At 42.6% G+C, this 25,234-nt stretch overlaps 1 protein-coding gene across 2 annotated transcripts in view; it reads right to left on the bottom strand.

Moving 5' to 3' along the window:
- The window catches only part of Map9 (microtubule associated protein 9), a 34,747-nt gene extending 23,204 nt beyond the window's left edge, over window positions 1-11,543 (bottom strand). The window contains exons 1-4 of one of the 2 annotated variants that reach the window (XM_031374172.1): window positions 11,254-11,543; window positions 10,409-10,558; window positions 9,577-9,661; window positions 5,860-6,183 (exon numbers count right to left, since the gene is read on the bottom strand). In XM_031374172.1, the coding sequence (XP_031230032.1) occupies window positions 5,860-6,183; window positions 9,577-9,661; window positions 10,409-10,483 (484 nt within the window). In that variant the 5' untranslated portion in view covers window positions 10,484-10,558; window positions 11,254-11,543. The remainder of the gene's footprint in view (window positions 1-5,859; window positions 6,184-9,576; window positions 9,662-10,408; window positions 10,559-11,253) is intronic. The other variant, XM_031374171.1, reaches the window with a different exon arrangement.
- Window positions 11,544-25,234: the final 13,691 nt, after the last annotated feature.

Raw genomic sequence — 25,234 nt, 5'->3', positions numbered from 1 at the left:
CCCACAAAAGACAAGCCGTTTTCACCATTCAGCAGCAAAGGTCTCCATCCACAGACTTTGTCGGGAGAGAATGGATAGGATTCTAAGTCCATAACTGGGCAAGGCAAAGGAAAGTGTTGTTATAATCATGCAGAGAATGATCTGCCCTTCAGGGGATGGGAGGCCTCTCCCTGGAGGAAGGGATGCAAGACAGAGCTGACTAGTTAGAGAGCTCTTCCACCCAGAAGGCTTCCTTAGCAAATATGGTGGTACAACAGGAGCTTAGCAACAGTGGTTATGGTAGCACACAGGTGCTTAGCACTCAGGACAACTGAGTTCAGTCCCCAGCATCACAGAAACAGAATAGCAATTTCAAAAGAAACTTTTTACAGGCATTGAATTCTGTTCTTTCTCAAATGTAAACAACCTGCTGCTGGTATACTTTCAGCTATCAAACAATGACGGGAGATTTTTCCATTTATATCCTTTTAACCTAACCTTTACCAGTCACATGCACTTATGTCTCCCATGTTCTAACCAGTTTATTCTTCTCTAACTTTAAATCTGAGCTAACCCAACACACATCTCTTCTGTGACTATGAACGCCTCATGAATGTTGCTAGAAGATTTGGAAGCCATGTCAAAACGGTGCCACTAGGCCCCATTGTTTGTTTTAGTTCTTCACCAACTCTGGCCAACGTTCACCCCAACATGAAATTGCCGGCTTAGGTTACTTTCACTTTTCTGAATAGCAAAGCATCATTATACTCAAAGGTTCTTCCGATACAAACTGGATACAAACTGGTCTCCCTTATTCTGTGTCCTTCCCACTCCTGGCTCTTACCTATTTCTTAATACTGTGGGGCAGTGGTCTGTTCAGGCAGCTTGGGCCCAGTCAAACATAAGTCTGAAACCCCGATGACCCAGTGGGCAATAATTTGTGCCTGCAAGGGACGGAAGGAGTTGGGCCATGACTCCTGGGACCCTGGCTCCTGTTTCAGTCCCAAACCCCAACAGTCGCCCCTGCAGGAGAGGTGTGTGATATTGGTCAAGCCCTCTTGCATGCAAATAAAGACTCTCAGCCCAAACCAATGAGAGATAACTGCTGCCGAAATCTGAATGACCCCCAAAACTGTGTGTGTACATATATATATATATATATCCTATACAGGGAAGTAAAAGCATGAGAAAGATCTACTCCGTTGTCTGAACCTTTTGTTCTAAGAGCTGTAACACTTGGGAAGAGGTCTGCTCTCCCGAAAGTCGGCCTGAAGCTGCGCTGCTACACTCCTCACCGGCTAGCAGGTCTCTCCTTGGCCCAGCCCTACCCAACTCAGTGCAGGGCGGCACAGAGCAATGGAGTGGCCTGGAAGACACTGCAGAGATGGAAGTGAAGACAACTGCAGCTGCAGACGAGCAGAGGAAGCCATTTCTCCTCCCTGCCCATGCTCGCATCCCTTTGCTAGGGCTCTTGTTCAAGGTTGGGCAATAGATCTCCGTGGAAAGCCTTCGGCATACAGGCCCACAAAATACTGCTTCCCTGATATTGACTATAAACCCCATCATTCGTCTCTACAGAGTCCTTGGGGCTCCTCCGCACCCAACCCTAAAGCAGCGATGCTCAGTGCCCTGTGCACAGCACAGGTGTCCCCGTCCTGTTGCTGGCCACCCGTGCTGCCTGTTTCCTACCTCTTCCACTTTGGAACTTGTGTTCTGGGGACATGGGGACCATATCTGGTTTGCAGGCAGGCACAGTGTCTACAACCACATCTTTCTCAAGGCCTAAACCATCTGCTTCTGGCTCCTCTTCTGTTCGAGCTTCAGCTCCAATCACGGTGCCAAGAAGCCTTCGAGTTATTTTTGTTTGCTTTGTGTCATGAGCTACCTCTTAAAATACTCATGCTCAGCAGGGTACTGAGTGTGGCATAATGTTGACCTGATCTCCAGAACACGTTCGTCTTGCGGAACGGATGCCCAGGGATCTGCTTCCTCCGAGTGTACTTTCAGTTTCTGTATTACAGTCTGACCCCTTTAGAGGCTGCAAGCTTTCCTTTTAGCTGGGACACTAGTCTTCATTAGCTTCCCAGTATAACCTACTAGGAAGGGTTGCATGGATCACTTTTCGTCAACTCGACCTACACCTAGACATGCCTTAGAAGAAAGAATATCAACTGAGAACCTGATATATAGGCAAGTCTGTGGGCATTTTCTGATTAAGGGCCAATGTGTAAACACCCAGCCCACTGAGAGTGCTGCCACTCTCTGCAAGTGCTCCAGGGCTGTGTAAGAAAGCGGGCAGAGCAAGCCGGTACTCAGCATTCCTCTGCTTCAGCTCCTGCCCCAGGTTCCTGAGTGAGACTTGCCCTGGCGGCCCCTGATTATGGATGCTAATGAAATAAATGCTTTCTTCCTTGTGCAACTTTGAATTTGGATCGGCTCCCAAAGACTCAAGTTAGAATGCGGAGGGAGGGAGGGAGCGGCACTAGGAGGTGTGGTCCTGCTGGAGTAGGTGTGGCCTTGCTGAAGAAAATGTGTCCCAGGAGGTGGGCCTTGAGGTTTTAAATGCTCAAGCCAAGCCCGATGAGAGTCAGTCTCTCCCCCCACTTCTCTATCCCTCTCTCTCTCCCCATCTCATCCCCCCTCCCCCGCCTGGTGATCAAGATGTAGAGCTCTCAGCTCCTTCTCCAGCACCATGCTTCCTGCCATGATGATAATGGATTAATCCTCTGGAAACTGTAAGCCAGTCCCAATTAAATCTTTTCTTTTATGAGAGCTCCTGCGATCACGGTAATGTATATCTTTACAACAATCGAAACCATAATTAAGGCACTCCCCGAGCTGCTTCTCGTTATGGTGTTTAGCACAGCAACAGAAAGCAAACTCCAACAAGGGTTTTCTCTCAACTGCCTGTGGAGGCAGAGTGAGAAGACACCAAACGTCCACAGGACAGGGGCCTGGTACACACTCAGTGCTCAGGGACCACTGACAGCAGTGGCAATGACTTCTTCCGGTTTTATTCATTGGCTTGTTAACTACGACTGCAATTCTTTGGGGTGAAGCTTCACCTTGCCAACATCTGTATAATTTTTGCAGATTAATAAGTATTTCATGTTCCACCTTTCCCACCCCATCCCCTCTACTACTTTATCACAGACCACAGCCCACACATAACACTTTATTACTCCTCTTCTTCCTCTTCCTCCTCCTCCAGACACCTTCCTTGACGTTTTAGATAACTCAGACATCCAATTTCTGCCATTCTTACTATACCTTTCATACAGTATCTTACTAAACTCTATAGTCTTGGTCAACTGGTAAGCTGTTTTAATGTTATATTCTTGCTCATCATCAGTTTGTAGCATGAAGAAACACAATGAGTTCTGACTACACACACGGAGACAAATTGATAACTTGCTTATGAAAAGATGCTAAATATCAATATTTCATTTATTCCAGTTCTGTTCTGAGCACTTCAAAAGTAGAAAATCATTCAATTGTTGATTTTTAACTCCTGAGTGCTGCACCACTTAGAGGTGTCTAAACTAACATCTCCACTTCACAAATGAATGAAATGAGCCCAAGGCTAAAAGCTCTACTAAGTGTAGACCTGAGATGAATGCAGAAACACCCTAGTAACCATGCCACAATGACAATTCCTGTGACAGCTGCTCTTTCAGGCCAGGGTCCGGGTACCATAGTCTGTACAAAGGTAAGCAGGAGCAGAGAAAATCACCAGTGGAATACTGTGGGGCGGGTGGATACAGAGGCTTCATGCAGGCTCGGCCATGCTCTACCACTGACCTATGCCTCACATTACAAATATCAAATTCCAAAGATGTCTATAAGAAAGTACAGCTAAAGCCAGGAAGTGCATTCCCCTTTTCATGAATGAATTAGCCGTGTATTCAATCCATTCATTTAGATCCTTCAGAAATTCTGTATGCCAAGCACGTTTTAGGGCCACCAGTCTCAATTTTATTCTTTGCACTGGAAACACCTGATGACTTTAGTATAATTTATGCCCCGATTCCATTTCCAGAAATATGTTCAAGTTCTCAGGAAAAAAGGTAAGTTCTTTTCGTTTGAAATGCTTTCTCCCAACCCTAAAGAGATTCTCTACTTAGTGATTTTCAGCTTGGAAAAACTGAATGCACCCACACCTACAGGTGAACACAGATGCTGCTGCCACCTTGTGGTTAGAATGGAGTATTGCCTTACTCATTTTAATTCACCATTACTGCAGCTTCCTCACCCATTTTCCCCAGTAGTTTAGCCAAGGTCTTGTTTTTCAGTCCACATCTATGTAGCACAGGCTAGCCTCAAACTCACAGCAATTATCCTGCTTTATGAACTAGGACTTCAAGTCTGCCTAATACACAAGGCTCTAGCACAGCTTGAAAAATGCATTAACTAGGTGGGGTATTGCTTAACATCTTCAGTAAAATGATAATTATACACATCCAGACTAAAGTTTGCTGTGATATTCACATTTATTCTCTGTCTTCTTTTTTAACCTATCTCTCTGGTCAGTTCTGGGGTCAAATTTAGGACCTGCTACATAAGATGGACAAGCACTTGATCATGGTACAATACCCCCAGTCCTTTATATATTTTCAATAACATAGTTCAACTAACTACGTTCCTTTCTACCAATGATTCCTCCACCACACTTGGAAAACTCAGTTTAGAAGTTGGTCCAGCCTCCTTATGCTGTCTGCTTACGTATGATGGCTTTTTCTGGATACTTCAAAAGATCCCCGAAGCAGTACTGCAGGACAAGAAAAGCAGGTTTGCCCTCCCACTCACGAAGCTCGAAGCTCCAGCAACTGAAACTATTCTGCCTGAGTCACGCGGAGCTAACATGTGGCAACACTTTTGTATTCATATCTTGGAGACTTTTCTAGAGATCTCGGCTCTATTTTTATTCTTGTAAGGCTCCCAGGATGCACGGGGATGGAAGGATGGTCCTTTAACATATGTCTGAAATAAAGTTTTATCTGATGTTACTAGTACCATCTACCATGTTAAGAATGAGCCATCTGATAGCACCACACTTGAGAGCATGACTGGAGGTGGTGGTGGTGGTGGTAGGGATTTTATGCATCTCAGCATCAACTAGTGTTTCCTTTATAAAACAGAAGGAAAGATGACCAGGAGACACCCAACCCTCGCCTTGCCATGCCACTGCCTCTCCCAAGGGCTTCCAAGGCTCCCAGGGCTCCCAAGGCTCCCAGGACACCCAAGGCTCCCAGAGCTCCCAGGGCTCCACTTCTTCACTGTCCTCACTCTGTCCTTCCTCCTGAAGGTCTAGAGTTCAGTACACTAGTGGAGAGTTCTCCAATACTTCTCAGTCACACTAGGAAGCCACCTTCAGGAAGCTAGGTTTCAGCTGGCAGTATATGCAATGCAATAAACCAAAGAGTCTGGTCTCTTAAAGGAGAATCAAGAAGCTTCATTAAACAACAAAAGCAAAATGTCAGTATAGAAATGCTTCCAAGCCTCATGGTCCTGACCTTGAACCCAGGGCCTTGGGCATGCTAGTCACCCATCCACCACCTCACTACAACCTCCGTCTTTTACAGATGACTGTTTCAATCTTGGCAGCACATGGGGATTAGAATAGCCTCACGGCAGCTCCAGCCCTACAAGTAGACTAGAAGCTGATGAGCCAGGTGTGTGGGAGCCACAGCTGGGGTGACTCTCGGGCCCCAGCACAGACTCCAGAGCGAACATACAATGGGCATTTGTAGCTATGGTTACTAAGTTATGGCTGGGAAACTGGAAAGTGAAATATATTAGCCCCCATGAAAACACATTTTGTGACAGGTTATCCTGAAACGAATATTCTGGAAACACAATGACAGTAATTTCCCAAGTTACCTGAAGATGTGCTTCGTTTGACAGGGAGCATCCTAGGTGTAGGCTTCATTGCAATCATTTCTCTGCTAACTTCTTGATCATCATTTTGAGATTTGGGGAAGGAATTTCCAGTCATATCTTCTTGAGTGTCTGGTGATGAGCCTTCACTGTCCAGAATGACGGAGTTCAGGTCATCTTTGGATATTTCCCTGTTAATTTTCTTGGTTTTCAAAAAAGACAGTTTTGGAGACATTTTTTCCTCATCGTCAGATATATGAAAATCATTTATCTTTTTTCTAACCAGACTTTCATCTGTTGAGGTATCTGAAAATTCACCTAAAGAAACTGAAATAGGAACATGAAAAGGTGTCTTCAGCAGTGTATTTTAAACATTCAAAAGTTATATTCTATTTCTTTGAAAAGTAAAACTACCTTCATAAACAGAAATGGCTAGAAATAAATCAATAACCCCCAATAAGTCCATATTTATTTTGTAACTCTTCAAACCAGGAATCTAGGTAGCCCTGGTTAGCAATTATCAAATGAAGTCCGAGTTTCATTAACTTATTCAAAATATTTATCAAGTGTCTATAGCACCGTATTTATTGGGGGAGGGTATGTCCATCAAAGGTTGTTCAATGTAGCACCCATCCCAAAATAGAAAGATGATATACTGTCTAGTAAAGGATATTCTAATAAAGAATACCAATTTAGCAAGACAAACATGATTGATTTAATGGCTATTCAGAATACTTTTACAGAGAGCATTTATTCAGTGAATATTACAAAGTAACCCATTTAATTTCAAATTCAGAATTCTACATGATTTATACCTGAAATCTAAAGTGTAATGTTTTGCTCACTTAAAAGAAACTAAGTTATTATGTTGATGTGAAGGGTCTTTTTTTCAAATGACCCACGTTGGTGGTCTGAGTGAACATGTTGCCCTCGGTCCCTGTTGGCGGCAGTTTGGAGGGGAGCTCCTCCAGTCTTGAGGAGGAAGTGCATCACCACTGAAGGGGCTTTGGAAATGCACAGCCCTGGCCCGTTTCCAGTTTGTTCTCTGCTTCCTGTCTGCTGCTGATGTTATCTTTCAGCTGCCAGCTCCCATCCCCAAGGCCCGCAACTTTCTGCCATGCTATCCTCACCATGGTGGGCTGGCATCTCTCTCTAACAGTAAGCTTAAATAAAATTTCTTCTTTAGGTCATTTGGCCATGGTATTTTATCACAGCAACAGAGAAGTAATGAAGGCAGAAGTTGGTACCAGAGAGTGGCCTGTTGCTGTTGGAAACCTGACCACGTGTTCTTTGGAGGACTGTGGAATACCTTGGAACTTTGGATTAGAATAGAGTTAAACGCTGTAAGGAGACCCTTGAAGACTGATGTTCGGAGAGTAATCGGATCTGTAGAGGTCCGGGTCAGGAAGTTTCAGGAGGAAGCAAGGACTTTTTACCGGAATCTAGCATAGAGGCCATTCCTGTGATATCTTGTTGAAGAATCTGGCCCTTGTCATCAACCCTTGCCTGAGGATAAGTGTGCTGGTTAGTTTTTGTTACCTCAACACAGTCTAGATAGAGTATGTGTGGAGAGGAAAACACCGTAAAGAACTGTGTCCCACAGATTATCCTGTGGACAAATCTATATGGCATTTTCTTGATTAATGATTGACATGGCAGGGTCCAACCCAGTGTGAGTCACCACTGGGCAGCAGTCCCAGAAATCCAAGAAAGCAATATGAACAAGCTAAAGAGGAATATGATACCTAGCAGTGTTCCTTCACTGTGTGTGCTTCAGTCCCTAGATCCAGGTTCCTAACTGAGTTCCTGCCCTGACATAACCTCAGTGATGGACTATTATGGGAAAATGTAAGCCACACACACCCTCACCTCCGAAAGCTGGTGCTGGTTAGGATTTCATCACAGCCATAGAAAGCAAGTAATAAACTAAATTAAAAAGTAATGAACAATTTCTTCGGTAGAGAAAACTTGAAGACGGCATCCTGTTGAATCTGTGGCGTGGTTATTATTACTGGTTTTGCTATGTAGGGCAGAAAGAAATCCAGCCTGGACAGAAAAAGATCACTAGGAAGATGAATGTTTTAAGCCCAGCTTGTGGTGAAAGAAAGCAGAGGCCCCCAGCAATGCACTGGAGCTAAGGGAAGGGTGCCCTCAGGGTAAGTCCCCGCCCAGCTAAGGAGCTACGTTTCCAAATGTCAAAGAGCATAAGGAATTTTCTGCTTCTAGACAACAATTTGATAAAAAGGGTGTGATTCATGGGAGTGAGAGCCTGTCCCAAGCTGGCAGCCAAACTTGACAGTGTCATCCACCAGGTACTGACTTTGGAGGCAAAAGATATGGAATAGTGAGTGGAGATCATCGATTCTGCTCCTATGGGTACAAGAGAGGCCCCTAGGCCAAGCAAGTTAAGGCAGGGCAGTCTGTTCATGTCTGTCCTGAGAGGGCAAAAGGCCATTGTGTGAAACTGTGAAAGGGAAGCTTGGGCTGTGGTAGGGACTTCAAGAAGTTAGAGATGCAGAATCGAGAGAATTCTGCCAAAGAGTGTTCCGAATGGGATTAGAACCAGCCCAAAAGGCAGATGCATGCAGCAGGCAGAAAAGCTCAAGGAGCAGAGCCAACTACAGTCCCAGACACTAGACATGGAGCCATTGGGGCTTCCAGTTCACCCTGCTATGTTTCAGTCTTGCTTTATTTAATCCAGTATTTCCTTACTATGTCCCCATTCTTTCTGTTTGGAATAGAATGTGCGTCTGTTTGTCTGTATGTATGTACATATATCCTATCCCATCACATGTTAAAAAGCATGTACTTTGCATTTTGATTTTTTTTAGAAGGTTATAATTAATCGATTGCCCCGGGTCTCAGGTGAGACTTTGGAAGAATTCTAAACAGTGCAGAAAGTGTTAAAGACTATGGGGAATGTGAAAGTTGGACTAAATGCATCTTGCATTGGCCATGAGTCTATGGCTTACGGAGAGTGGGATATGGTCGTTTGGATAAGACTGTTTCCCATGGGCTCAGGAACTTGACTACCTCATCCCCAATTGATGGCATTGGTAAGGAGGTACTGGCTTGTAGATGAAGTACCTCTCTGGGGCAGGCTTTGAGTCCTCAAAGCCCTGGCACAATTCCAGGTCTCTTTCTTCTTTGTGTGTATGCTGTCGAAGCTGTTAGCTTCCTGCTCCGGCCACCATCCTGCTACCTTTCTGCTCTGCCATGTCCATCCCCCATGAAGGTCTCACATCACTTTGAACTGCCAACTGAAATGAATTCTTTTTCGGTAAGTCACTTTTGCTCATGATGTTTTATTTCAGCAACAGAAAATCAGTTACTATACTCACCGTTATAGCCCCAGATCTGGTGTGTGCTACATTACACAAGCACCGCGTGTTTAATCCTGTGAACTCCGATCACAATACAGACGTAGAATTCTTAAAGTTGAACTTAACGATGAAACTACTTCCTAAGATAGCTTAGTCCTAAGGTAGCATTGTACTGTAGACCTAGGAACACTTTTCAATTCACATTCAGAAATAAGCAGAGGTAATTTGTAAGCTTCTTGAAACTTAAGAGTGGCTTCCTAACTCACTGGACACATAGAATTCTGAAACTAGCGAATTCGCAGGCAGTGATTTATCCTGAAAGGTTAGGGGACAGGTGAAATGTAACTAAGGAAGCAAGACACGGGACACTGGCTCATTTGCCTATTCTCTTACATACCAATCTCGTCACTGTCAAAGTCATCTGAGTATTCGGAACTTCTCTGCCTCGCTGACCGCGCTGTAATCGCTCTGATCAGCTCATCCTGCAATGAGATCAGTAATGTCAATTCCCATTCAAGCAGGGATGTCTCATACTTAGGAGAGATCTTTAAACAAATATTACTCGATTATTCTGCATTCACATTTAAGTTCCATTCACCTAACTTTACACCAAGCCTACACTGTACAATGTACCCAAGTCATCAGACTCAGCGCAAAATTGAGCCATCTCCTCTGGGATTAAATAGTTAAATAGGAAGTGACTACTAGTATTAGATAAATTAATTGCAGGTTACAGTCTTCGCTAAATGCTAATGAATGATAGGGGCATCAGTTTAGGTTGGAATTATTAGAAATTGACATTCTGTTAGAGACATGCACATTTTGAGGGAGGTAGCTGCTTGGATTTGATAAGTATGACGGGCACATAGCCTACCACTGAGGCATACCCTCAGCCTAGAACAGGTCCTTTAAGTGTACAGAAATGGGCATACTCAGAACAAGAGCTGGATGCAGCGTTCGCACAGTAAGACCTTGTGACGCTTAGGACAGAAAACTGAAATATAGAGAGAGACAAGCTCTGAGGTAGCTCTTTGGCTTTCAACTTAGAAGGCCAATATTGAAGACAGGATCCCACACAGGGGTGTTTCAATACTGGAGCACAAAGTTGACAGATGACCTACAACACACTAAAAGTGAAGCAAGAACTCCTCCGGCTTCATACCAGATCCCGTGAGAACCAGCAAGTGCTCACTAGCATCATCAAAACCAAATGTTTTGCCATATTTTACCTGAAAAGAAGTTCTCTTGGTAGCTTTTGGACTCTTGGTATAGGCCAAAGTTGTGCTGAAGATTTCATCCGACATGGTATATCCTTTTTCTCTACTTTTATACAACAGCTAATAAAAAGTTGAAACAATTCATTCAACCTCTGATGGTGGCTGAAATATACATATAAATATTTAAAAGAATTAGACGTTTTTACATGATCGAGATACTCTATTCCTGGGATTAGTGCCCCCTCAACCCCGCTCCAAATAAAGAGAAATCGCTCTAACCATGGCACAATATGTTCACCTAAAAATATAACAGCGTTTTTTGTTAAAGACATAACGTTTTCACAACAAATTTGTTTTCGCGAAAAGAAAATACATAAGAAAGTTACTATCCTACACCTATTTTTAAGGATGAATGAACTACATAATAACAAAATGTTGCCAAACAATTTCACCTTTCCATTATTAAAAATATATAGCTTTGCAGATGCCACCACGGCTTATTTCAAGCCGCAACCAAGAGGACTGTCAAGGTTCCCAGCCCCGGAAATGGCTTGCATATAACAGTATTCAAAACAATGCTTAACCATAAGCAGCAGCGACATTTTCCCTAGCCATTTGTTTGCTCTTACACACACAACGACATCTCCACACTAAGCTGCATCACATCAGGCTGCACTAAAGTCTCTGTTTCTAGCGCGCGACGTCGGAGGCCCATTCGGATCGCCGGCCACCGCCCAGAGCTTCCCGGGCTGGCCAGGTGGCGTCCGCGTCCCCAGCTCCGCGCGGCTCCCGGCCCAGCACGCGCCAGGCCCCCCGCACACCCAGCGCGATCCGATCCTCTCGGCTCCTCCACGTACCACGGTCCGTGCCTCCGGCATCCACGGCGCTCTCCGTGCACCCGGGCCCCTGTGACCACCTGAGAACCCAGCGGCTATGCTTTAGCATAGGTGTCGCCCCCGACCCGGGCCTCGCGGTCTGGGAAGCCAGGTATTGGAATAAGCTGGAGGCGGGGCAAAAGATGGAGGCGGAAAGCGGTTGCTATGCAACAGCGTCCCCGGGAGGAAGTGACTTCCAACCGCCTGGTCTCTCGGGTACCCAACACCGCCTTTCCGCCTGAGTCTCTGAGACAACCGCACAGACCAAGGAAGTGACATCACTGGTGGAGGTGTTGGGAGCGCGGTGCCCTATCAGCTTGTGTGCAATGGCTGTTACCTAGGAAACAAGACCGGCCCTCGGCCATCACGCCACAAGGGACCTTGATTGCTCCCGCTTAGAGTCCTTGTTTATAGGCAGGTATTGGGTGACCACAAGGCAAAGTTTCCTTTTGCTGGTTAGGACGTGGAATGCGTGAGTCAGTGCCGCGTCAGCGGACCCAACAGAATGACGTAGAGTGACGGCTGCAATCTTCGGAGTCAAACTGCGTGTTTGATTCTTGGCATATGCAAATTAAGGTCTCTATGCTTTGATAAGAAACTAGTAATTAAAAGACTGCCTCCTTAAAGGATTGTGGTGAATACTGAATGCAATATGCAGCGAAATATTGGGAAATGTTTAGAACTGCATTCAGTTAATATTACATATGAGCGTTTCTTGCAACTAATGCAGTCCGGAGGGGTGAGGTGGCTGCGAGTGGGTGGAAGAGTGTGTGTGCTAAAGTATCCCATATGCACACGCAGCCCAGAGCCTATTTCAAATCTTTGATGGAAAGTTTCCCCTGTCTATATTTAGCGGATAATCTGGTTAAAAATCAGTCAGCAAATAAAAAACAGGCAAGAAGGCTGGACAAAGTACTGCTGACAGAATCAATACTATTGACATTAAATTATCATTAATATTGACACACAGAACACTTAAACTTTTAAAGTTACACAGATTTCATCTATTTTTAACTTGAAAAAAAGTATGTCAAAATCAATTCATTCATTAATAACTAAACTTGTTCCGGATCTCCACAATATTTCTTTAAAAAATAACACTTGACAAATAGAATTAATAAATCAGCATGTAGAAAATTTAAATACACAAAAATAAATATGAAGCTTAATGAGAAAAAGATTTCTAAGTAATATGTGCAGTAACTTTTTAAACGTCTAGTCTATGCTTTTCAACTTGCACTTGTTTGGAAAATTTGTTTTTGTTACCTATGTCGTTTTTAACCATTTTTAAGTGAACATCTGCATAAGGGAAAGTTTTTCCATTTTCACCAGTTACCGTTAACTTTTCTATCCTATATTTTATTAACATATATGATTCTGTTAAAGCCCCTGTACCCAGAATAGGTACCCAAATGGGAAGAATTAAATTTTAGATAATGTGTAAGGGCTGTATTCTTTTGGTATCCATTTAACTGATATAAGTTTAATTTAGGCATGGCTTACAGAAATAAACTTACAACAGCATCAAAGATGGAGAACACTAGGTTCGCAGCTACCAATAGGGCATGGTTGCACACAATAGGAATGGGTTTGGATGATGGTTTGCCACAAGCACAAAATGAGAGGCTCTAAAAAGAATTCTTCCTAGCAGCATTTCAGTTGTTATAGATGTGAGGCTGAGTCGAGTACTGAACATAGGAGAGAAGGCTGGACCAGAAATCCAGTGTATGGACCCCACCTAACCACGGTTTTGAGTGGCTAAGTACACGAGCTACCTTTAGTTAGTGCTCAAGATAATACGCCGAGGGTGTTTACTCAGCTTTTACTGCCTGTTGGGTTTGGTGTGTATGTGTGTGTGTATGTCTTTGTGTGTTGTGCATTTGAGTGCACACGTGTGCATGCATGCATGTGTTTGGACAGGATGTAGGGTAGAAGACCCCTTTTCGTTTCACAGAGAAATCAAGATGTGACATTTAGTCAACAGTTCCTTATCCTTGCTTAGCAGGAAACTAGTTTTTCTGTGGCTTGTGGTACAGGTTAGAGATCAGGATTACATTTTAAAGGAACAAGGGTCTATGTTCACAACCACCATGGGATGGTAAATGAAGTAGTCTATGGGCACTGGATGGTATGCTACAAGACAGGAGTCCCATAGCTCTTGCAGGTTGAAGGCTGAGTTCAGATACAAGTGGCAGAGTTGTGGAGTGAGTGCACTGTGGCCTGGGAGGGACTCACAAAGAGGGGCATCAGAGTCTCAAGGAAAGCCACCCCACTGTAGTGATCTGTGGTGACTTAAGTGTGTTTTTTCATGGACGTGGGAAAAATTTAACATCGCTATTTCGAAAGAAATGTTAACATTATCAAAATCAAAATGGAGTCACTTTGGTCATCCTTACTTAAACTTGAAAGCAAATTAATGCTTTGATGTTGTGAAAGAAGGCTTCTGCATGGTTGACTGGTACCACTAAAGACAGTCATAACCCTCGGCTTCAGATGCCACCTCTGACTAGAAGTACTTCTGCAGAGTATCCAGACAGCAACTATCTGTTCAGACTTGAAATGACACCATACTTTTTATTAATCAGAGACCAAAGATTATTGTTTCAAAATACCCTATTTTGGTCCTTTTCTCCAACGTCCTTTCATATGTCATAATTTACTACAATGTACATGTTCTGATCACAATGTTCTGCTGTTACCAAACAAGTCCTTTTTAAATTTTGGAGAATCTCTCTGTTTTTAGAAAAGCAAGTTGACAAATATAACTACGTACTTTTGCATATTACATAGAGATATCAGAACTTTTATACAGCAAGAGAAACATGATTCTTTATTGTAAAATGGCACTCATTTTGAGCTGTCTTTGTCATTAGGTTAATGTCCTAAGTCAGTAGTCACTACAGAGGCTGTTCTAGTTAGACATGTGGCCTGAGTGGATACTAGAACATTTGTTCTAGCACTGCACTGGGCCCAGTATAATTCTTTCTACTTTAGTGATTATTTATTTTAAACTATATCTACCCTTGTGTAATATCTCCTTTTGTATATTCACATTTATAGGCGAGAAAATAGAGGTCTAGAAAACTTAGTTTTTTTCCCCAGTATATTTATTTCAGTTATTAATGAATAGAGAAAAATTGGACCCAGTTGAGTTAACATAGAACTGGTGCTCTTAACGAACAGTCTAAATGGATAGTCCTGCCACCACGGAAGGTCCACAGCCTAATCCCTAACACCTGTAAAATATATTACCTTCCTTGTTTTTAATTAGATTGATCATTACAGAATGGAGGAAATAACATCTATGGTTTTAGAGAAACCCACATAACCACAAGAATCTTCACAGAACTGCAAGGTGCCAGATGTGGTCCCAGTGAAAACAGGTTGGAGAGACGCAGAACCATAGCCAGGGGATTCCACCAGCTTTTATGGATTTTCCTTTATATCCTCCAGACTTGAAGCCCCATCTACCCATTTCTGATGAAACCAATGACAGACGGAGGACATTACTCTCCCCATATCTAGATTGTTGAACCCATGAGAGTTTATTAGATTTACTTAGAGAAGCATGAATGACTCCAGCAAACCCATCACTAACCAGTCCACTCCAGCATGACCAGTGGCATACCAAAGCTGCATCATTACAGTTCCCTACATAACTTGTACAAAGCTACATCAAATTGTTTCTTCTCTCCCAGTCATTGTTTGTTACTTGTATAATATTGTGGCGGGGGGGGGGAGGCTGTCCTCATGAGTTGTAATTTTCTTGTAAGTCTGTAGCCTTTCATCTATGAGGGAGTGTTTTGATCTAGAGTGAAGTTATCCAGCTTCTCAATTTGTGAACTGTAGTGAGTAAATAGTCATTGTTTGTAAATAACTGTGTTTTAACATGCTATGGGAACACGAGAAGTCTGTGAAACATAAGAAGTCTATGGAGTTGATCCAAGCTGGGATTCCTACCAGCAGGGGATATAGAGATTGAAGTGGCCAACTCCTACAGCTGTATAGGACTTCCAGTGGAGGGAGGGGGACATCAACTCACCCACAAAACCTTTGACCTAAAATTTGTCCTGCCTACAAGATACGCAGAGATAAAGACGAAGCAGGGACTGAGGGAACAGCCAGCCAATGACTGCCCCAACTTGAGACTCATCCCATGTGAGAGAGGCAGTCCCTGACACTATTAACAATACTTGGATGTGCTTTCAGGCAGAAGCCTAGCATAACTGTCTCCTGAGATGCTTCATCCAGCATCAGGTGGAAACAGAGGCAGACTCACGGCCAAACATCAGGTGGAGCTCAGGGTGTCTTGTGGAAGAGTGGAGGATAGGATTGAGTGAGCTGGAGGGGTCAATGACACTAAAGAAGACCTATAGACTCAACTAACTAACCCGGGCCCATGGGGGCTCACAGAGACTGAACCACCAACCAAAGATCATGATGAGGCTTTACCTAGGACCCTTACACACTTGTAGCAAATATGTAGCTTGGTCTTCATGTGGGTTCCCTAACAATTGGAATGGGGACTATATCTGGCTCTGTTGCATGCCATTGGATCCCCTTTCCCTAGCTGGACTGCCTGGTTGGACCTGGTGGAAGAGGGTGTGTTTAGTCCTGCTGGGACTCAATGTCTCAGGGTGAGGTGGTCTCAACTGGGGACTTCACCTTTTCTGAGGATATAGGGAGGGGATAAATGGAGGAGAGTATTTGTAAGGACTGTGACTGGAATATAAAGTGAATAAAAAAATAAGTTATTGAAAAAAAGAGAAACTATGTCACTTCCATGTTAAAGTTACTTTCATGTACATGATTCTTAAATCAAGATTCTAAGTAGAAGATAGGTTATTTTTATATTAACAGGTGTCTAGTTTTCTGTTCCTGGTTGTTACACATGGAGAGAAAGCAAGTGTAGTTATGAACCATGCTCTTAAAATTTTAGTCTCTAGGGAAATGGAAGTAGTTATGAGTGTGTCACACTGAATAAAGGTAATTTTAACTATCAGAGGAGAGACTAGCTGGAGTACAGAAGAAGAACCAATAAAGAAGTCAGAAGAATAGCTTCGCCCAGGAAGCTTTGGCTTTGGCTCAGGGCAGATGTGTCATGAACAAACCATCAAACAGAGGGAGTGGAATGAGGAAGGGTAAAAAGAGTCTAAATGGTTACTCTGAAATTCAGCTCAAGGTATGTGTGCTAGGCCAAAGAGGAGCAGCAGTGTGCTGTGTCCAGACTTGACGAGCCAGATGACAGTGGCATACATGAAGAGGGGAGGGGAGTGAGCCCAAGAAAATAAGGACAGGGAACACAGAATGGGGCAAGGAATGGAACCCCTGGGAAACATCGATGGGCTGTGGGCAGGTGGCATGTGGCACAGCAAGACAAGCATCTGCTATGGGAAGAGAGAGAACCTGAGAGAAGAATGGGTTTCCAGTGAGTGAGTGGTCAGTACTGTCTACTGGCCAGCTGAAGAGAAAGGAAATGTATTGGGAGGCCATGGGGCCACATCATATCCAGGTGGCAACGCTGGCTTCAGAGAGAGGTATCGTGGAGTTGCACCTGCCTGTGAGAGTCCCTTATACACATCCAGTTTCAACTTGGCTTTCGGTGATATCAAGGTGACAGCTTTGAGTCAGCTATTTTAGATTTTAATGTGGCGAATATCACAATGCTGTAAATCAAGGCTTTCCCTACACACTTCCATCCAAGAGTCACCAGCACTTAACTTGATAAGGAAGAAAGTGAAGCTTACAAGCAAGCCTGGGATGAGGAGGGAGGAGGGACAGAGATATCTGCGATTTGTTCCTGAAGTTAATGATGAAGGAAAGAAAATAAAGTGCCACAGTATCTTGTGACCCAGGTAGGTTCAAACAACACTTTGTTTCTGGCATCTTCCAGGGAACATTTTACAAAATCTTCACTTTTAATACATTCTCATCTTTGCAAACCTGGACTGTTGGTATGTAAGATGCTAACCCAGTGATTTTTCTTCTTTCCCGATCTCCTAGCACACAGAGCCATGTATATGAATCCAGTCTCTGTGTAGCTCCCTGAGGTACCTCTCTCCAATTTCTCAGTGCCCTTCTGCTCCGTGCACTTTCTCTTTAAGTCAGATTTGGTTATAAAGCAGAGAGCTGTGACTGCTTATTTGCATCTCTCTGCTTATTTTAGGGGCACGTGTTCCATTACGTTCATAGCAGCCTTGTTTGTGATAGCTAGAAGCTGGAAACAACCCAGATGTCCCACGACAGAAAAATAGATACAGAAAATGTGATTCATTTACAAACTGGAATGAATACTACTCAGCTATTAAGAACAAGGATATCCTGAGTTGTGCAGGCAAATGGATGGAACTAGAAAATACCATCCTGAGTGAGGTAACTCAGACACAAAAGGACATGCATGGTATGTACTCACTAATAAGTGGATATTAGCCCCCCCAAAAAATTACAGAATACCCAAGATATAGTCCACAGAACTCAACAAGATCAACAAGCTGAAGGGCCCAAGTGAGAATGCCTCCTTCTCACTTGGGAGGGAGAAGAAAACAACCAAAAGGGGGAGGGAGGGAGGAATTTTGGAGGGAAAGGGGATTTGGGTGAGAGGGAAACATGATTTGGTATTGGGTGGGGGAAAAGGACTGAACCCCTGAGGACCAGCAGAAAGAATCATAGGGGGTTGGGGGGACGCTCCAGAATGTACCAGAGACCTGGGAGGTCAGAGCCTCTCCGGACTCAAAGAGGAGAACCTTAGATGAAATGCCCTACAATAGGGAGAAGGAGCATGTTGAGCACACCTCCAGCAGAAAGACAGGGCATCAAGTGAGGGATGGGGCTACCATCCCACAGTCAAAACTCTGACCCATAATTGTTACTGTCTGAAAGAACTGCAGGAATGGAAATGGAGAGGAGCCTGAGGAAAAGAAGGTCCAGCGACAGGCCCAAAGTGGGATCCAGCTCAAGGGGAGGCCCCAAGACCTGACACAATTATTGAGGCTATGGAAAACTAACAAAAAGGGACCTATCATGACTGCCTTTTGAAAGACCCTAACAAGTAAGAGTCAGATGCAGATATTTGCACCCAACCAATGAACAGAAGCAGTTGACCCCTGTGGTTGAATTAGGGAAAGGCTGGAAGAAGCTGAGGAGGAGGGTGACCCTGTAGGAGAGCTAGCAGTCTCAATTAACCTGGACTCCCAAGATCTCTCAAACACTGGACCACCAACCAGGAAACATACACTGCTGATATGAGGCCCCCAACACATATACAGCAGAAGACTGCCAGGTCTGGGTTTAGTCAGAGAAGATGCACCTAACGCAAGAGACTGGAGGCCCCAGGGAGTTTAGAGGTCTGGTGGGGTGGAGGGAGGGTGGTAGGTACATCCATGTGGAGACAGAGGGCCAGGGAGGAGGTATGGGATGTGGAACAGTCAAAGGATGGACCAGGAGGGGAATAAAATCTGGAGTTATAAATAAATAAATAAATAAATACATGATTTTAATTTTTTCCTACATTTTAAAGTGTGTAAGTTTTGTAAAAATAAAATGAATAAAACTCAGTTTTGAAGAAAGCCCAAGAAAATGGCAAAATGGGTACCCAGTGTTTTCAGGATGTTCAAGGAATGTCCATAAGCCACATGTAGGTTCTTTGGATAAAGTGACTTACAGAAGCCAATTTTGAGTTAGCATTGCTCTGATTTGAGAATGCAATCATCTCTTCCTTGTCTCCTCTGGGAAGCTTTCTCTAAAAGGGGAAAGAAAGCTGCGTGGCATGCACATGTTACTAAGTTCCAGAAGATGGCAGTAAAGGACTTGCACCTATGCAAATAGAAATAATTATGACTACTGGGTCTTAAATCATTTTAAACTTTTAAAAATGCAAACATTAAAACTCTTTGTATTTGAAATACATTTCATGATGCTTTTTATATGAGCAGATTTGTCTCTGTATTATAAAATTAAATGATTATTACTTAATGTAAAAAGAAAACATAAAATTCTTTTTAAAGGTGTTATATCAGCAACTGACCCAAGCCAACTCCCTACTACCCGAAATACAACTATAATCAGTATTAATAGCTGTGGTGATTTGAATATGTATGGTTCCTATAGACTAATGTATGAATGCTTGGCCACAGGGAGTGACACTATTAGGAGTTATGGCCTTGTTGGAGGAAGTGTGCCACTGCAAGGGTAGATTTTGAGGTCTCCTATCTTCAATTTATGCCCAGTGTGGCACACAATTTTCTTCTAATGCCTGTGGATCAAGATGTAAATCTTTTGGCTCCTTCTCTAGCACCATGTCTTCTGGCATACTGCCATGTCTGCCACCATGCTTCTCGCCTTGACAATAATAATGGACTAAACCCCTAGCACTGTAACCCAGCCTCAGATATATATTTCCTTTTATAAGAGTTGGCTTGGCCATGGTATTGCTTTACAGCACTGAAACCTTAACTAAGACAATAATTATAACTATTTTCAACAAAATTTTAAGACATAGAAATATTTACCTAAGACATAATCTTCTCTAATCTGGTCATGCCACTCAAATATTCTTCATGCTGGCTTAGTTAGGGTTTTACTGCTGCGAACAGACACCATGACCAAGGCAACTCTTAGGACAACATTTAATTGAGGATAGCTTACAGATTCAGAGGTCCAGTTCATTATTATCAAAGTGGGAGCATGGCCTTGTCCATGCAGGCATGGCATAGAGGGAACTGAGAGTTGAGTATCTTGTTGGGAAGGCAAACAGGAGAAGACTGACTTCCAGGCACTAGGATGAAGGTCTTAGAGTCCATGGCAACACTGATGCACTTCCTTCAATAAGGTCAAAGCCACTCCAACAAGGCCACACCTATGCCAACAAGGCTACACCTTCTAATAGTGCCACTCCCTGGGCCAAGCACATTCAAACCACCACACTTGCTAATTAAAAACGGAGTTGTGCCTTTTTCAGTAGTTATACAATTGTATACATTTCTGGTTCATTATTGATTATCTTTTGTATGCTCTTGAGCTTCCTGGAGAATTTTTAAATAAATATAAATTACTTAGTTATGAGTTTAGAATAAAATCCTTTACACAGAATCATATATACCATCGCTAATCAAAATGTATACCACCAGCTGTCATTAGACGTAGTGCCACAAATGCTTTCCTAGTATTTGTAATTTTTTTTGAAGACTCCTATCCTGACTTTATTATTTTTTATATATTTTTTCTTTACTTTCATGTCATATGATATCTCCTTTCTCAGTTTCCCCTCCAAAAAAACCAAAGAACAAAAACCAAAAAACAACAAGAACAAACCCCTGTTCCTGTCCCCTCCCATCTCCCCTTGCTTGCCACCCCACCCTCTCCTGTTTACTGGCCGTGGCATTCCCTACACTGGGGCACAGAACCTTCACAGGGCCAAGGGCCTCTCCTCCCACTGATGACCGACTTGGCCATCCTCTGCTATACACATGCTGCTGGAGCGATTAGTCCCACCATGTGTACTCCTTGGTTGGTGGTTTAGTCCCTGGGAGCTCTGAGGGTACTAGTTAGTTCATATTGTTGTTCATCCTAAGGGGCTGCAAACCCTTCAGCTCCTTGGGTCCTTTCTCTAGCTCCTTTATTGGGGACCCTGTACTAAGTTCAATGTATGGCTGTGAGCCTCTACTTCTGTATTAGTCAGGTACTGTCAGAGCCTCTCAGGAGACAGCTATATCAGACTGGATTGTCCTTCTTTCAGTCTTTGCTCTATAGTTAGTCTCTGCAACTCCTTCCATGGGTATTTTGTCTCCCCTTTTAAGAAGAAAGGAAGTATCCACATTTTGGTCTCCCTTCTTGAGTTTCTTGTGGTTTGTGGATTGTACTTTGTATATTCCAATCTTCTGGGCTGATATCCACTTATCAGAGAGTGCATACAGTGTGTGTTCTTTTGTGATTGGGTTACCTCATTCAGGATGATTTTCTCCAGATCCATCCATTTCCCTAAGAATTTCATAAATTCATTGTTTTTAATAGCTGAGTAGTACTCCATTGTGTAGATGTACCCCAATTTCTGTATCCATTCCTCTGTTGAGGGACATCTGGATTGTTTCCAGTTTCTGGGTATTATAAATAAGGCTGCTATGAACATAATGGAGCATGTGTCCTTATTACATGGTGGGGCATCTTCTGGGTATACGCCCAGGAGTGGGTCCACTGGTAGTATTATATCCAATTTCTGGAGGAACCATCAAACTTATTTCCAGAGTGGTTGTATCAGCTTGAAATCCCACCAGCAATGAAGGAGTGTTCCTCTTTCTCTACAACCTCACCAGCATCTGCTGTCACCTGAAGTTTTGACCTTAGCCATTCTGACTGGTGTGAGGTGGAATCTCAGGGTTGTTTTGATTTGCATTTCCCTGATGACTAAGGATGTTGAACATTTCTTTAGGTGCTTCTCAACCATTCAGTATTTGTCAGTTGAGAATTCTTTGTTAAGCTCTGTACCCCATTTTTAATAGGGTTATTTGGTTCTCTGAAGTCTAACTTCTTGAGTTCTTTGTATATATTGGATATTAGCCCTCTATCAGATATAGGATTGGTAAAGATCTTTTCTCAATTCATTGGTTGCTGTTTTGACCTAGTGACAGTGTCTTTTGCCTTACAGAAGCTTTGCAACTTTATGAGGTCCCATTTGTCAATTCTTGATCTTAGAGCATAAGCTATTGGTATTCTGTTCAGGAAATGTTCCCCTGTGCCTATGTGCTCGAGGCTCTTCCCCACTTTCTTTTCTATTAGTTTCAGTGTATCTGGTTTTATGTGGAGGTCCTTGATCCACTTTGATTTGAGATTTGTACAAGGAGATAGGAATGGATCGATTTCCATTCTTCTACATGCTAACCGCCAGATGAGCCAGCTCCATTTGTTGAAAATGTTGTCTTTTTTACATTGGATGGTTTAGCTCCTTTGTCAAAGATGAAGCGACCATAGGTCTGTGGGTTCATTTCTGATTCTTCAATTCTATTCCATTTATCTACCTCCCTGTCACTGTACCAATACCATACAGTTTTTATCACAATTGCTCTGTAGTACACCTTAAGGTCCAGGATGGTGATTCTACCTGAGTTCCCTTTATTGTTGAGAATAGTTTTGGCTATCCTGGGTTTTTTGTTATTCCAGATGAATTTGCAAATTGTTCTTTCTAAGCCCGTGAAGAATTGAGTTGGAATTTTGATGGGGATTGCATTGAATCTGTAGGTTGCTTTCAGCAAGATGGCTACTTTTAATATATTAATCCTGTCAATCCATGAGCATGGGAGATCTTTCCATCTTCTGAGATCTTCTTCAATTTCTTTCTTCAGAGACTTGAAGTTCTTGTCAAATAGATCTTTTACTTGCTTAGTTAGAGTCACAACAAAGTATTTTATATTATTTGTGGCTATTGTGAAGGGTGTTTTTTCCCTTATTTTCTTTCTCTGCCTGTTTATCCTTTGTGTAGAGGAAGGCCACTGATTTTCTTGAGTTAATTTTTTATCCAGCTACTTTGCTGAAGTTGTTTAACAGGTTTAGGAGCTCTCTGGTGAAATTTTTGGGGTCACTTAAGTATACTATCATATCATCAGCAAAGAGTGATAATTTGACTTCTTCCTTTCCAATTCATATCCCTTTGATCTCCTTTTGTTGTCTAACTGCTCTGGCTAGGACTTCAAGTACAATATTGAATAGGTAGGGAGACAGTGGGCAGCCTTGTCTAGTCCCTGATTTTGGTGGGATTGTTTCAAATTTCTCTCCATTTAGTTTGATGTTGGCTACTGGTTTGCTGTAGCCATTGCTTTTACTATGTTTAAGAATGGGCCTTGAATTCCTGATCTTTTCAAGACTTTTTTCATGAAGGTATGTTGGATTTTGTCAAATGCTTTCTCAGCATCTAATGCAATAATCATATGGTCTTTTTTCTTTGACTTTGTTTATATAGTGAATTACGTTGATGGATTTCCATATATTGAACCAACCCTGCATCCCTGGGATGAAGCCTACTTGATCCTGGTGGATGATCATTTTGATGTGTTCTTAGATTCAGTTTGCAAGAATTTTATTGAGTATTTTTGCATTGATATTCATAAGGGAAATTGGTCTGAAGTTTTCTTTCTTTGCTAGGTCTTTGTGTGGTTTAGGTGTAAGATTAATTGTGGCTTCATAGAACAAATTGGATAGAATACCTTCTGTTTCTATTTTGTGGAATGTTTTGAGGAGTATTTGTATTAGGTCTTCTTTGAGGGTCTCATAAAACTCTGCACTGAACCCATCTGGTCCTGAGCTTTTTTTGGTTGGGAGACTATTAATGACTGTTTCTATTTCATTAACAGATATGGGACTGTTTAAATTGTTGATCTGATCTGGATTTAACTTTGATACCTAGTATCTGTCTAGAAAATTGTACACTTCATCCAGGTTTTCCAGTTTTGTTGAGTATAGGCTTTTGTAGTAGGATCTCATGATTTTTTGGATTTCCTCAATGTGTGTTGTTATATCTCCCTTTTCATTTCTGATCTTGTTAATTAGGATACTGTCTCTGTGCCCTCTAGTTAGTCTGGCTAAGAGTTTATCAATTTGTTGATTTTCTCAAAGAACCAACTCCTGGTTCGGTTGATTCTTTGTATAGTTCTTTTTGTTTCTATTTGGTTGATTTCAGCTCTGAGTTTGATTATTTCCTGCCTTCGACTCCTCTTGGACTAATTCGCTTCTTGTTGTTCTAGAGTTTTCAGATGTGCTGTCAAATTGTTGGTGTATGCTCTCTCCAGTTTCTTTTAGGAGCCATTTAAAGCTATTAGTTTTCCTCTTAGGACTGCTTTCATTGTGTCCCATAAGTTTGGGTATGTTGTGGTTTCATTTTCATTAAACTCAAGAAAGTCTTTAATTTCTTTCTTTATTTTTTTCTTGACCAAGTTATCATTGAGTAGAGTGTTGTTGAGCTTCCACGTGTGTGTGGGCATTCTATTGTTTATGTCGTTATTGAGGACCAGCCTTAGTCCATGGTGATCTGAAAGGATACAAGGAATAATTTCAATCTTCTTGTATCTGTTGAGGCCTAATTTGTGACCAATTATATGGTCAATTTTGGAGAAGGTGCTGAGAAGAAGGTATATCCTTTTGTTTTAGGATAAAAAGTTCTATAGATATCTGTTAAATCCATCTGTTTCATTACTTCTGTTAGTCTCACTGTGTCTTTGTTTAGTTTCTGTTTCCATGATCTGTCTACTGAAGAGAGTGGGGTATTGAAATCTCCCACTATCATTGTGTGCGGTGCAATGTATGATTTGAGCTTAGTAAAGTTTCCTTTTATGAATGTAGATGCCCTTGCATTTGGAGCATAGAGGTTCAGAATTGCGAGTTCATCTTGGTAGATCATACCTTTGATGAGTATGAAGTGTCCCTTTTTATTGTTTTTGATCACTTTAGGGTGAAAGTCAATTTTATTCAATATTAGAATGGCTACTCTAGCTTTTTCCTTGGGACCATTGGCTTGGAAAACTGTTTTCCAGCTTTTTATTCTGAGGTAGTGTCTGTCTTTGTCACTGAGGTGGATTTCCTGTATGCAACAAAATGTTGAGTCCTGTTTACATACCCAATCTGATAGTCTATGTCTTTTTTACTGAGGAATTGAGACCATTGATATTAATAGATATCAATTCTCCTCTGGTTAAACCCGGGCACAGATGGCTATGGATCAGTTGTCCCTCCTGAATCCTGGGGTCAGAGCACACCCTGGAGAAAAGCTTTCCACTTTAGGGACAGGTGCAGAGATGGCTGTGGATCTGTTGTCTCTCTTAGGTATAGTAGAGGTAGAGTAGGTGAGGTAGAAAGGATCCTGATCAGATTGCCCTGCCACTTGTGAGGGCTGTACCTCCTAGCTGGTCCTGCCTTAGAAAGTCACTGGAGAGAAAATGGCAGAATTCACCTGAGTCCCTGGGTTAGAGCACTCCCTGGAGGC

This window comes from Mastomys coucha, unplaced genomic scaffold, assembly GCF_008632895.1.
Source record: "Mastomys coucha isolate ucsf_1 unplaced genomic scaffold, UCSF_Mcou_1 pScaffold16, whole genome shotgun sequence".
NCBI classification, from domain to species: domain Eukaryota; kingdom Metazoa; phylum Chordata; class Mammalia; order Rodentia; family Muridae; genus Mastomys; species Mastomys coucha.
This window is presented reverse-complemented; position numbering and strand designations above follow the sequence as displayed.